This window comes from Glycine soja, chromosome 11 (genome assembly GCF_004193775.1).
Source record: "Glycine soja cultivar W05 chromosome 11, ASM419377v2, whole genome shotgun sequence".
In the NCBI taxonomy this organism is placed as follows: domain Eukaryota; kingdom Viridiplantae; phylum Streptophyta; class Magnoliopsida; order Fabales; family Fabaceae; genus Glycine; species Glycine soja.
Genome location: NC_041012.1, coordinates 48,751,829 through 48,767,041, shown reverse-complemented (window position 1 = coordinate 48,767,041; position 15,213 = coordinate 48,751,829). Strand labels below are relative to the sequence as shown.

Below are 15,213 nucleotides of genomic sequence, written 5' to 3'. Positions count from 1 at the left end.
CTTAATTTAAGAATATATATAATCATGTTAACAGTTTCAATTACATTATTCTTTTTCTTTAGATGGAAATGAGTTTATATTATTTATACAACAACTTTCTATGACACTTCTTACAATAATTTTTTTTCTCTCTTCATCACATATTTCTCTTTATGCCTTTGCATGTTGTACACATTTTTATATATATAAAAATGTTATTAATAGAATTTCTCAAATAGATATAGAGGCTTTCTCTTTAAGGAAATATGGCATTTTCCGATTCACATGATCGATCGTAAAGAAGTAATTTCTCACTTCTAACAAGAAAGGGATATGTTATGTTTCCACTAGTTTAACCTTGTATACCTATATTTGTTGAATACAGTTTTCCATTCCAATAATTTCATAAAGTAAAATGGAAAATAAAATGTTATAACTTGTTATAGGTAGCTGAGTAAAAAAAAAAAAAAAACCTTGTTATAGGTAAACACTGTTTTAGATTAGCAGCTAGCCTGAGCTTTTTAGGGAGTCAGAAATTCAGAATGGCGCCTAGCTACGCACGCCTAAATTCTTTTATCTATCGGTTCATATTGCATTATACAGTGAACATGAACTTCAGAATCTTCAGCTCTCAAAAGAGTGGGATTTGTAAATTATGGAGTTCCACCTTCGAGAAAGACAACAAGTCAATTATAATCAGGTCATTCCTTGAAGTCTTTGAAGTTAGAGTAACAACAACAACAATATTGTTCGTACTTCCATTCATGCATTTTTGGATGTCGTTTGATTTCGTCCCAGAATCAGAGATAAAGAGGTGTTGGCATCTTATACGTACGGTGGCATAGTGCATAATGTATTAACAAGTCTCTGTCACATCTAAAAGGTTTTAATACCACAGCTACATAGGCTATAGTTTTTGTGGGGTTCATTATTCAATGTCTTCTGGCAGCGGTTTCCCTTTGAGCATTGAAAAACACAGCAGCCACAAGAGGCCCCAGCTCATTCTCCTCTGCAAAGCTCCTCGAGTTAAAGAGAACCCTTGTTGTTGCTGTTTTCATCACTCCCCCTTCGCTTCTGCTTGAAAACCAGAAACACAAACCTATGTATCCCTATGTTTGGCCTTGGAATTTCGTACTCCACCACCTCATTTCCTGTTCAAACACACACGGTAGTATATGTTTTTTTTTTCTTAAGAAAAATATAATAATAAAGTAAAATGAAAGCTATTCTCTCTGTGTAACTGCTTGTGTATATATCTATAATAAGAGATTAAGTAATTTACCAAATGTGGCGTCCGTTGTGCCTGGGATATCTGTGACCATCCTGTGAGTTATTAAATATGGTCGGACACTTTGTTTCAGTCAGGCTCAGACCATATATAGAAAATGAAATCACCTATATATATATATATATATATATATATATATTGTGTATTATCATCTGAAACTCTTCTATTTCTATATGCATGCGTTTAATTTCTTGTTTTCTTTCCATATCAACTTATTATATCCATATTCCTATATATGTAGTTATGTACTTTACCTTTTTTATTACTTAATCCATTATTACAAGTCAAGAAAATTAAGGTAGAGTGAAGACCTAAATCTGCATGCAATAGTTTATATTGGTGTTTTATATAAATCATATACATAGTATATATATAGTATCATATGTATACCAGTGTAAGTGTTCCCTCAGATATGGATCACTAGGGCCAGGAACGTCTGGATCTGTCATGACCTGAAAAAAATGCATGGAAATGGAATATACAGAAATGAAAACAGTAAGATATGAAAAGATCGATCGAAGAGATAGAGAGTGAGAAGAAGTATAGGTACATACCAGAGTGAAGAACGATCTCATATCGCCTCCATGAATCTGAACCTGAGGCTTAGTGGTTACTGAGGAAAGGAAAAACTCATGACCATTATAGACCTGCTTATTGTTGTAGGAGACAGTGATTTTCACAGTTGGAGTGAAATGATCCACTACATCTCCGATCACCCTCCCAATAACAAGAGGATCTGATGATATCATATTCATGGTCATGAAAGGTTAACTAGTTGAAGAATTAGCCTCTGAAAGTGAGTGTGAAGCTATGAGGAACAAAATATATAGTTAATGTACTTGCTTTTGAGGGCTAGCTTTATGTGTGTAAATGTGAAGCAGAAACCCTATATTTATACTGCTGACCCTTCAATACTTAATTAGGAGTCATGGAGGGAAGCGAGAATTAAAGAATGTAGAGGGGGAAAGTTGAAAAAGAGGAACATTATGAAAAGGCTAGAGTTGCATCACATTCAGAAAATTATTGATAATATATAAAATAACATCTTTTCAAAAAAGATATAAAACGGCATATATTTAATTTTAGTGTTAGTATATTTTCCTTAAACTTTGCACACACATAAATCATGTGTGAGAGTATGAGAAAATCTAATCTTGATCATAAACAAATGGCGAATGATTAAAGTTGTATTTAAAAATCAATCATATCCATTCATATATAAAATGAAAACCATTCTTTTACCTCTCATACATTCATTAGACATAAGTATATATGTAGAAAGAATCTTATCCTTCCATATATTTGTTTATATACGTTGAAAGATCAGTTTATATATCTATATATATAAATCAAAATGGGTCTTATATTTTTTATTGAATAATTTTATGTTATCATTCATCAATCCTCCTCCGCGCTCTCACTCACGGTATATGCACACTTAAAAAGTTTAGTTATTAACCTATATAATATTTTTTAATAATCTCTTTAAAAGTATTTTTTACTATATATTATTAAAAAAATTGAATAAAATATTAGGATAGAGATAGTCTATATGCCTTCTAAAGTCAATGTAAGCTATACAATTTAAAGAATATTTTTAACAATATCACACATAACTTTGTTATATAGAATTTCCAAGTTTAAACCCAAATCGTTTTCTAAATAAGCAATTTAGGGTAACTTCGATCTCTTTAACGAACACTAACAATCATAGTACATATATATGAATAGTTAAAATTTAAAGTAGTTAATGTTAATATGATATGAGAAAAAGTTTTATACAGTGTAAAAAATTTAATTTTTAAAATAATTTAAATTAAATGACATTATCAGTATATAGATATTAAATTCATTAAAAAAATATAAGCTAACAACTAACTTAATTATTTAATAACTTTAATTTAATTGAATAACTTTTTTACTCAACTGCCCTTAGATTGAAAATTACTTTTATATAAATCATACATATTTACATAATTTTGTATTAATACAAAATTAATTGATACATCATTTATGTATATCAAAATTGACAAAATATATACTTTTAAAATATATAATAATATAAATAATTTGATTTCCTTTTTTGTTATTCTTATGATTTATTTGTTGTTGGATCAATAAAATTACAATATATTTAAACTTATTAGTACTGTAATAATCGATATATAACTTATAAAAAGATTATGAGTGACTAGGATCCACCAAGTAGTAAAAGATTTGGAAAAATATACATAAGTTATAAATATTCTAACTAATTTCAGTATCAGTGTATAACAAAAAAATCTGTACAAAAAAAGTGTTGAAACAAAAAAAAAACTTGGGTTTTGTTCTTTGTGGAATTCAACGGTCCTGCATCGATGTAACGGGGGCACGGGTGGATGGTGTTTTAGGAAGTTATGAGTTGTTCATGATGGTGTAAATCTGACGAATTTTTGGTTAAGGAAGATGAGCTTGGGGAGAGTGGATGGCTATATCAGGATGACCAGAACCATGCCATATATAAAATTGCTGTCTTCTTAATTACAGTATTCCTATATTTCCCTTCGGGTCACTTTATTTTGATAATTATATGATGTAATCACTTACTAAGTAGTCACTTTATTATTATTATTATTAGTATTCAAGCGAATTTCAAAATTTTATGAATAACAATTTTTTATCTATTCATGGAATTTTCTGTAGTAAATTAAAAAGATGATGTCTTATTTTTTTTTCAAAAGAAATAAATCAACATAGTTTATATTTTTTTACAGGTAATAGAGAAACATTAATTTAATTTAAAAAACAAACAAAAAATATAAAAGATATAAAAGAAATAAATATATTTCACATTTCTTGGTTTCAAAAGAATAAGACAAACATATATAACATATATATCTTGAATAATATTATTTTTTAACAATTGTTCAATATCTTTTTCATTTGAATAGATCTTTTTTTGTGTTGTGCATTAAAAAAGTAGAAAATATCTGTGATAAAAGAAAGTTTGATAACTACTATAAAACGAAAGAAAAAAGTTTAGGAAAATTTCAAGGATATCAATGAGATTACTTGATAAATATTTTATACTAAAAAATTAGGTAAAATCCAATGAAATTTATCACAATCGTTACAATTTGTATATTTTTTAATACTAATTAAAAGACCTTTTAAGTTATAAAAAATTCTAATTGAATACTATTAAATTTTACTTTACTTCTTAAAAAAATTCTAAAAGTCTTAATTAAATACTAAAATATTTATTTATCATTTAAAAATCTTAATTAAATATCATAATATTTTTTATTAAAAAAATATTTTGAAATCCCAATACCCATGTAAAGAATAGTCATGAGGTATACCCTCCGTTTTTTTCTGTTACAATTGAAAATGTAAAAGAAAAGAAAGTAAACAAGTAAGTTTTTTCTTTTTTTACAAAATACGATCTAGTGTGCATTATTTTAATTTTTTTTTTAAAAACACTATCTTATATTCTTATTGCAAAAATGACTTAATATCAATGACTTTGTAAGCACATTATTTTGAATCAAAACAAAAAAACTCAGGAAATAATTTTATTTTCTTCAAAAACTTATTAAAAAGTTGATAATTTTTTATAGACAAAATTACACTTTTAGTTCCTCACTTTAGGTCTAATTTTGGATTTGGTCTCTCATAATTTAATTTATTAATTGGATCCTTTATTTTGTAAAAAAAATACAATGTTAGTGTCAATCTAGTGTAATTTTTACCTTGTGTGTATTTTACCCCAACCCTAAAGCTTGGTTTTTAAAAAATTACCCTAAAGCCATGGATCTTCAACAATGACCACTGAAACTTCATCTTCCTCCTGCTTTTCCTGGATCAGATCTCCTACATAGTGAAAAAAGGGGCATTCTCAGAAAAGTTTCAAACTCAGAAACACTGCAATAAAATAATGGCTTCAAAGTACAAATCTCACTATTTTCCTTATTCTTTTCTCCAAAAAATGTCAGCTTGTCTTTTTTTATGATTCACCTACCCATTTGATATGGAGTAGATATTAACCAACAGTTCCTTCTATTATATTTGTACTTCTGTTGTTTTGGCAGCAACCTTAACATTTCCGTTTCTACAAGCGGCATTCTCAGAAAGTTTTAAACTTTCCTGGATCCATTTTCACTAACCCCAGTAACCCTGTTGCTAGTTTCAGCTTCAATATTGTTGAAAATCGTTGTTGTACTGATTGAAATCTAACACTGCGTTTGGAGACATCAATTTGGGTCTGGAACACTCCGCGGAATATACTTTTCCTTTCCTTCTGTTCTGGTGAGTTTCCCTCATTCTAAATCCAAAAAAAAAAACCGAAAACAAGCAAGACAACCGCCCCATAATCACAAAAGCCGGCACCATTTAGCCCTTGATTTCACTTTTACCATCATCAGACCTTCAGCTTCAGGAATACGTGGTGATCGCAATTCTGAATCTCTCCCTCTGTGACGAGAACAAGGAGCTCATCGCTTCTCATGGAGCGGTGAAGGCGTTGGTGGCGGCGCTGGAGAGAGGGACGATGACGGCAAAGGAGAACGCGACGTGCACCTTGGTTCGTTTATCGCACAACAGGGAGGAAGAGAAGGTAGTGATAAGGAAGGGGGCCGCATCTGGTGAAGCTTCTAGAAGGAGGGGGATTGCACGGGAAGAACGAGGCGGCGACTGCGCTCTACGCGCTGTATTCGACCAAGGAGTGACAGAATTAGGGTTAGGGGGACTTGGTTTTAGAATTTGTGGGACTGAGTTAGGGATTAGGGTTAGAAGGAATTGGGTAAGCCTAAAAAAATTTCACCATAGATGAATAAAAATTTTTAAGAGTTTCTCAGACTTTGATCCCCTATTAGAAAAGTTCTCAATTCTCCCTTGGGGACTTCAATTCTTACATAAAGTTCTTAGCTTTTTACTAATAAATTGATACTCAAACTCATTCTATTTTGGCTCTTTTTCTCTATCAAAGCAGCAAATTTCTAAATTTTTATATGGTCCATGGGGAATTTCTTCCAAAGCCTGTTGAATAATTTTTATGGATTCCATCATTTCACCAATTCGAACTAAATAACAGCTAAGGAATCTCCTTCTTTTTGTCATTGAACTTTTCAATCAAATTCTTCGTAACATTCATAATTATCCACTTTGCGGAGATCTCATTGTATTCCGAAAGTTCGAAGTATGGGTCCTGATAAACCCCAATTTATTACACGTGACAGTCAACATTGAACTTAACAATTAAATTCCAATTGAGACTTCAGGGACTAAGATGTAGAATTTTATAAAACAGGAAGACCCAATTCGTGAATTAAATTATCGGAGATTAAATGTGAAATTAAATCTAAAGTGGAGAACCAAAAGTACAATTTTACCTTTTTTATATTAAAGTAATGTGAACTAAATACACACTGCAATGAGCTCACGAGACCTCCAAATGCTAATAGATTTTGTTCCTTATGTAAATAAAGCAAGCCCTTGGATTAAATTGACTTAGTTCTACTATCTGAAGTCAATCTGTCATGTAACATAAGGAGCTAAAGGCCCCACCCCTTCATCTCCAGTGGATATCTGTTTCCGAAGTATTCTAAAAAATGGAAATATTTTTTCTCCTCAGACTAAGAAGATGTGAAGATGTGAAAGCGCCTCTCTCTCTGTGAAAGAACAGTGTGTGGGAAGTGGGTGATAAAAAATTTCATAATTAATTGGGGTTTTAAATAAGACTACCTTTTCATTTTTCATTCTTATTACTTTCTTTTTCAATATTGAAAAAGTAATCTGCTACTGTTATTCCCTTCCTGGTTTGTTTTGGATTTTCAGCGAGACTTTTGGCTACAATAATTTTGGCCTTCATAGTTACAGTACATGCTTTTGATTAGGACCACGGAGACATTATGCAACATGTTGTACCAGAGGTACATTGCATTAAAATCTTGGATCCCAGAATCAAAAACATGAATTCCTTCAAAATATCACAAATAAAAAGAGAAGAGTAGATTAAATATAAAGGAGGGGAAATGGGTGGGAGTAATTGAAAGAGAAAATGGTTTTGGGTTGTTCACAAACATAGTTCTTTCGCGGCCATGTACTTCACCTGGTTGAAACTAACAACCATAATTGATTCCTATTTTGGACATTGTCTATTATTATGAATAGTTTGTAGTGAAAGACATTCGAGGCAATGGTTTTTGTAGGGGATTTTGGCTTCCTGTATGCACCATATATCAAATAAATAAAGAAGTAAATCATACATATCCACTTTTTAAACAACTTATGATAAGAAAAACACGTGAGGTCAAATAAACAAAGGAGCAAACTATACAAATTAATATCCGAAGATTACAGCACCATGTTTGTCGTATATAGCTTAAACTAGACATCACTGTGAACTTAACAGAAAGGAAAACACACAGAAATCTTCAAACACCACCTGCTGCGCTAATCATCTACAATCGGGATCTTCAAGTCCAGTAACACTGATCACAAGTAAGAATATAATTTTCAGCTTCAGAATAACACATATAGTCCAGTACAACAAAATAAAATGAAAATATGAAATTTCCATGGTGAAATATTACCCAATTCTGTATACTTTCTAAAAGATGTTGGACACTTCAAACACCACTAAATGAATTAAGCTTGTATCATTAGTTAAAATCAACTTATCCACTTAAACTTTTATAGAAGCTCTCTCGGAACGATTTATCCAAAAACTGATTTTAACTTATGCATAAGTTACTTTTAACTTGGGAGAAACTTAATTCATTGTAACTTGTTATTTCCTTCACTATAAGTGTTTACTGAGAAATTTATGTGAAGCTATACTTTATTACTTTTCCTCCCTAAACAGTTGAATAAGTTGACCGTGTATATCATCCTGTGGCCATTGCCTCATCTTAGACAATTAACCAGATAATAGCATTCATTCCAGGTTTAAAAAACATAAACATAACTAAAATGAAGAGTCTCCAAACTAATGAATCGCCAATAAGAAGAAGCTTGATGAGGTAATGGTAATCGGCACGTGCCCTCGCAGGTGGTACTGCCATCGGTGACTGATCACACAACACACGCAAACGATCGAACTCCGAAAGATTCTCTCTCTGTTGAGAAAACGAAAAAGGTGGTATAATTGCGGGTTTGTATCAATATATTCTGAATATGAAATAATTAGATTTTGGCTTAAATAATCATCCGTTAGATTATGTCGACAACAAAAAATCACCGGATAGATCAAATGGTGACTTGAGGTGATGATAAGGATGTTCACAGGCAAAAATATCAAATGGATTCCTTTTACAAATTATTTACTTAAAAGTTTATTTTGAAATTATTTATTTTATGGGTCTATTTTTTATTACAAAGCGTCTCCCCGAAGGCCGCTTTTCCGTGAAGGTGATACGTGACAGGACATGGAACGCACCCTACATACAGGCACGACAAATAGTGTTACTGCAGCAGGCGCGTCGGGTAATGTTGGGGACCCAGGCATGACCCGGGCCACACTTTATTTAATATTTTTTATATTTTGTATATTATTTTTATTTAATTCATTTTTATATTATTTTATTTAATTTTTAATATTTTATTTAATAGTTTCTATATTAAATAAATTCTTAGCATTATGTATGATTTTAAAGTCATAAAAAAAATTTTATATTGTTTTTATTTAGTATATTTTTTATATTTTATTTAATATTTATATATTAAATAAATCCTTAATATTAAAAAAAATAAAGAAAATATTAAATAAAATATAAAATATAAAAAAGTAAAAAATATTAAATAAAATAATATAAAAATATCATTTTAAATAAAATTATTTATGACTTTAAACTCTAAAGTTGAATTTTAAAAAAAAATATTTTTTTACGGTTTTAGTAAAAAAAATAAAAAAAAAATTTCATAATAAGATATTTAAAATAATTTTATGAAAATGTCTTATTACTTTAAATGCTGATGAAAATATATCTTATTACGAAAAATTATTTTTTATTTTTTATACTAAAATCGTAAAAAAAATATTTTTTTTAAAAATTCAATTTTAGAGTTTAAAGTCAAAAATAATTTTATTTAAAATAACATTTTTTTATTATTTTATTAAATATTTTTTATATTTTTGTATATTGTTTTTATAATATTTTTATATTACTTTATTTAATATTTTCTACTTTTTTTATATTTTATTTAATATTTTCTTTATTTTTTTCTAATATTAAGGATTTATTTAATATATAAATATTAAATAAAATATAAAAAATATAGTAAATATAAAAAATTATTTATGACTTTAAAATCATACATAATGCTAAGAATTTATTTAATATAGAAACTATTAAATAAAATACAAAAAAAATAAATAAAATAATATAAAAATGTATTAAATAAAAACAATATACAAAATATAAAAAATCCTGAGTCTCCAACACGACCTGACGCGCGTGCTGCAGTAGGACTACCTGTCGCGTGTCACCTTCACGGGAATGCGCCCTTCGAGGAGGCGCTTTATAATAAAAAAATGGACTCATTAGGTAAATAATTTCAAAACAGATCCATTTAGGTAAATAATTTGTAAAAGGAACCCCATTTGATATTTTTGCCGATGTTCACAGGTGTGAAAACTCAACTAGTGTCAAATCAATTCAATTAGTTCGATTTTAATTTAGTGAGTTTTAGTTAAATTCGATTCAATATGTGTCAAATCCGTTAAATGTGTGGGACGGGTAATTGACTATATATATATATAAATGAAATTATTAAATATATATATAATATTTTATTTTTTAAAATAATTTATTAAATAATTAAATTAAACTATTTATGTTTATATTTCTTCATACTACTGTATTATTTTATTGTTTCTAAAATTAAATATTGAATATGTTAGCATTTAAATAATTCATTATATTAAACAAATATGTCACAAAATTTAGTTTTTTGAAGAGAGAGGTTGTATCCAAACACAAAATTTTATAAATAAAGGAATTTAAATTAAAGCATTTGAAATTCTCAAAATTTAAAATTGTCTCATCCAAACACACTATTAGATAGAGAATTTTAACTGAGGAAAATAATTTATTAGAGAATTTGAATTTCTGTAATCTAGACTTCATTGTTTGAATGTTTTTTTGTGAAGAATTTAAAATTTTGAAATTTTTAAACATAATTTTAAACATTTAAAAATCTGGAATTTCAATTTCCTTCTGAAATGTGAGAAATTGATATTCTCTTCTTAGAACATCGATCGAGTGTGGACATAGAAAAACACGTATAACTAGCACACCAATCATATCTTCTCTTTTTTTTCATTTATTTATTTTCACCCTCATAATTTTAATTTTTTTTATCCAAACAGAAAATTTTGAAAATAAAAGAATTTCAATTTAAATATTTAAAATTTGTACAATTTAAAATTTCTCAAAATTTTAAATTCACCTTTAGTCTTAACATCACAAAAAAATGTAACTCGAAGGTTGCTTAACACCGATTTACGGGCATGCATTGGTTAGATACTAGAACAACAGTAATGCACCAACATTCAACAACTAAATAGTATTAATACTTATTCGTCACAATTTTTTTTTCTTTTCTTATTCCATCATATTTATATTTTTTTCCTTCTATCTTTTTTCATAGAAATTGAATATCATAAAAAATTGTAGATTCGTTGATTTCTTTCTTAATATCTATTAACAAATAAGTATTCACAAAACATTATTCATACTAAATACTTAGCCAATGTGAACCAAAGAGAAAAGTTCTATAACCTCCCCCGGATTCTAATTTACCTTTATCTATTCAACTAATTGAAAAAGTGACACTTCATTAAATAAATTTCTCTTTTTTAAATAATACTTTTTATGGACTATTAATTTTTTTCTATTAAAATATTCTTAAAATAACATTATTTTTGTAAAAAAAAAATCTTCATTAAATAATACTATTTTTTTATTCACAGATAAAGAAAAAGACAAGAGACATTAAAAGAGGGTAGATGCTTTGACTTAAAAAAAATGGAAATAAAAAGTTAAAAACGCTTTCAGTGAGATACCAAGGTGAAAACGGTTGATGACGCAGAACGTGTCAAACTGTCAATGAAAAAGTAATGCTCTAAACTGAGTGAAAGAAATGTTGTTTTAAATGTTACCAATGGCAGTTAAAGTCTCTGTCTCTTTGCACTGTTACCATTCCTTCCCTTCTCCTCACTCTCCCTTTCTTTCACTCTGTTGGTGTTCCTTCTCTTCTCTCTGATATTTTCTAATTCCAAATCTCTCTGTTTTAGAATTCAGATTCTCCCTTCTGTTTGTGTTCAGGTACCCTTGCTTTTAGTTTTATTTTCCTTTTCCAAGTTCATTATGTGGTTTGGCTTATATTTCTTTCCCTTTACCTTGTTCTTTCATGTGGATCATATTCAGATGCATGTTTGCATGTTGCATGCAACTGGTCATTTGGTGATATAATCCTATCAGAGCATCAATTACAGCATCTGAATTATCTGATACGCAATGTGAATTATCTATTACATTTTCCTTTTTTTTTAGATTTAATTGTTTATCTTTCAAATTTGTGTCTTACTATTAATTTTCTCTTTTTCTTTCTTTATTGTTCTTCTGGGGGGGTAGGGGGGTTGGTTGAATACTCAGGCAGATTTGTTAAAATTAAATTCAAGTCATTGATTTGATGCACTTCAATTTCTTAAGAACTTTAAATCTGAGAGTTCATGAAGTTTTCTGTCTTTTTTTCTTTTTTTCAATAAATAATGGTAGTTTCTGAGACAAAAGCTGTTGCTTATGGCAGGTTGTTCCAAGAATTTGCAGCTTTATACAAACACATGTCTCTCCAACAACCAAATCAAGAGGTGCCATTGCAAGAACCAGAAGCCGCATTTTCTCAACTGAGCAAACAAAACTCAATACTCTCACTCACCCTTGATGAGTTCTATTGCAAGAATGGGAAGAGCTTAGGTTCCATGAACATGGATGAATTCCTTTCCAGCATTTGGAACTCAGATGATAACAACCAAGTTAACCCACCACTACCAACCCTTGATGAAGCTGCGAAGGGTAAAAGTGTAATAGCAACAGAACCCACCACAATTTCCCAGCCAGGCTCATTATCTGTCCCTCCTCCAATTTGCAAGAAAACAGTGGATGAAGTTTGGTCTCAGATCCACAAAAGCCAACCAGACCACAATGATGCTAACAATAGCCTTGCAAGGAATGAGCCACTACTCAAAAGGCAACAAACACTTGGGGAAATGACTTTAGAGGATTTCCTAGTAAAAGCTGGGGTGGTACAAGAATCATCATCACTATTCCAGTCTTCATTGTTACCTCAGAATCAGATTGGTAACATTGCAAGTAATGGACCATTGGGTGCAGGTTATAGGTTGAGGCCTGTAATAGGGACAGGATCTAGTGTGTCTTGTAATGGACTTGAAACACAAAACATGTTGGCACAGAATAACAACTTAGTTGTAAAGGATCTCACTACAAATGGTGCTGTGGAGAAATGTCCAAGCTTGGGAGAATCAAATGGGAAGGGTAATAGGAAGAGGATCATTGATGGTCCTCCTGAAGTGGTAGTAGAGAGAAGGCAGCGCAGAATGTTGAAGAATCGAGAATCAGCTGCACGTTCTCGAGCACGAAGACAGGTTTTGTGCTCATCATAAGCTAGTCTTTATTATAGATCAATCTGATATGCTTGTTAGTTATTAGTCATGTAACTTAGTATGGTACTTCATATTTCATCTAATCATTTTTTGTTCATTTTGTGTGCTATGTTAGTTACATGAGCTATGTTACTTCTATCTTATATATGCACATTATTCAAGGTCTTTTCCCTGATGTCAAAATCTTGTAAGGCAGGCATATACGGTGGAACTAGAAGCAGAGTTGAATCTGCTAAAGGAAGAGAACGAAAAGCTCAAACAAACTCTGGTAGACAATATTGAAATTGAAGATTCTTGTTCATATTTTTTTCCTTGATGAATTATGTTTTTTGATGTTTCACATACTTTATCTTCATTTAAATCTGCCAGGCTGAAGCTGAACGCAAGAGAAAACAAGAGGTTAGTGGTTATCTTTCAAATATAAGTTACTGCATGGATATTAAGTTAAAATCACTGTGTAATTATCATGCAACTATGCAGATTTCTCAGAGAAAGCACACAACAATGGCTCAAAAGAGGACAGAAAATTTGAGGGCAATGAGGAGGCCTCTAAGCGCATCCTGGTGAACAAGCATCAACAGCAAGGATTAAAAATTAGCATACACATGTGGAAAAAATAAATAATGTATCTGTATTATCTAAGATACACCTCAACCGTTTATTAAAATTTAAAATGTAAGTACATTCGGAAATATATGGACAATAGGAAAATAAGAGAGGATGCATGATATTATTATTCTGCTGCATAAATAGTTTATAAATATTTCAAGGGTTATAAATATTAAGTATCTCAGCCAGTTAAGTTTAATTTCCCTGCTTGTATTAAAAATAATTATATTTAATTATAATTTATTTTACTTAAATTTTATCCGTATTTAGATATTTTTTGCAAATTAAAAATAAATGAATGTATTATTATTATTCTTATCAATTGACTACCCTTCTGAGTTCTAAGGAGACTGTTGGAATAACATAAAGGTTGTGTTCGGTTCAACTGAAAGGTTAGAATGGTGAAACTTGCTTTATTGTGTTGTTCGGTTATAAGTGAATTGGGGATGAAAATTTCTTCGTGCACCTCAATCTTTGCTTCATGCACCTAATCCAGAATGGTGCAGGAAGTAATTATCAAGGTGCCGAAAGCAATTTCAGTTGGTCGGCTTTATATTGTTAGCTGCTGGACTATGGACGTTTTTTTTACTATCGGCAAAACATAGGGAAGATATTGGGCCGTACCCAATTTAATTCGTAAGTGCACAAAGAGCCCTTTAATCTCCGTGTGAGATTTGGAAGTGGAAGCACCGCATCAGAGCAATTAAGAGTAATTTTAGCGCATGTAAACAACTTCTCTAAAACTGAATTTAGTTTTATAAAACAACCATAATAATGGTTTTGAAAAGAAAAACATAATAATGTTGTGAGTAATTCCACAATTATATAATTTGTTCCACACATAATCAATATGAAGAAAAAAAAGTATGATTAAATATTATTTTTTTATTTTCAAGTCTATTTTCCTATATGAAAAAGTATTATTAGAATTTGACTATTTATTTTATTTATTTTTTATATAATGTTAATGTGTAGTAATTTTTATATATATTTACTATAAAAATTATATTTTATTTTAAATTTATTGAAATAGTGTAATTTTTATTAAATAAATATAGTTGTTAACTATTTTAAAATAATATTTTTCATAATTTTAAAGATATGAAATTTTATTATATGATAACATTGAACATTTGAATTGACTAATTTCATCGCGTCATAAATTAAACACTTTCATTTAGTATAATTCAAATTATATATCATTATTACTATTCAAAACAATAAAGCAATATCAATAAAGAAGTGAGAATATATATTATTTTGGAATAACTACATTATTTATTATTTTATAAATGCCTAAAAGATAAAAATAACAAAAATAATAATAACATGTATTAAAAAAAAGTAATAATAGCAAATCAAAACACATTGAATCATAATTATTTTTTATAAAAAAATATAAAAAGCTTAAGTTTTAAAAATTGATAATTCTTCCTTAATGTTAAATCACATTGAATCATATCAATAACTACTATATAATTAAAGTTTTGATATAAAAAATGTTAAAATAAAGATTACAGATTAAGTCAGATAAATAACTATTATAAAGTTAAAATTTCAATCTGAAAGGTTAAAGTGAAATTTTCTTAAATATATATAGACAGATACTCCGCTTTTATATATATGCAACGGCTTCTTCCTCTCTTTTTCACTATTTCCCAAAAACATTCCA

At 29.3% G+C, this 15,213-nt stretch overlaps 2 protein-coding genes across 2 annotated transcripts; one reads left to right on the top strand and one right to left on the bottom strand.

Moving 5' to 3' along the window:
- Positions 1–1,005: 1,005 nt before the first annotated feature.
- Positions 1,006–2,022, bottom strand: LOC114374428 (protein CENTRORADIALIS-like). The gene is made up of 4 exons (XM_028332064.1): positions 1,822–2,022; positions 1,658–1,719; positions 1,262–1,302; positions 1,006–1,130 (listed from the first exon to the last, which is right to left on the bottom strand). Exons 1-4 carry the CDS (start codon positions 2,020–2,022, stop codon positions 1,006–1,008), a joined length of 429 nt encoding a protein of 142 aa, XP_028187865.1.
- Positions 2,023–11,410: 9,388 nt separating this feature from the next.
- LOC114375561 (ABSCISIC ACID-INSENSITIVE 5-like protein 1) lies at positions 11,411–13,711 on the top strand. Its single transcript, XM_028333388.1, has 5 exons — positions 11,411–11,574; positions 12,059–12,914; positions 13,129–13,200; positions 13,302–13,331; positions 13,413–13,711. Exons 2-5 carry the CDS (start codon positions 12,093–12,095, stop codon positions 13,497–13,499), a joined length of 1,011 nt encoding a protein of 336 aa, XP_028189189.1. The 5' UTR covers positions 11,411–11,574; positions 12,059–12,092; the 3' UTR covers positions 13,500–13,711.
- Positions 13,712–15,213: the final 1,502 nt, after the last annotated feature.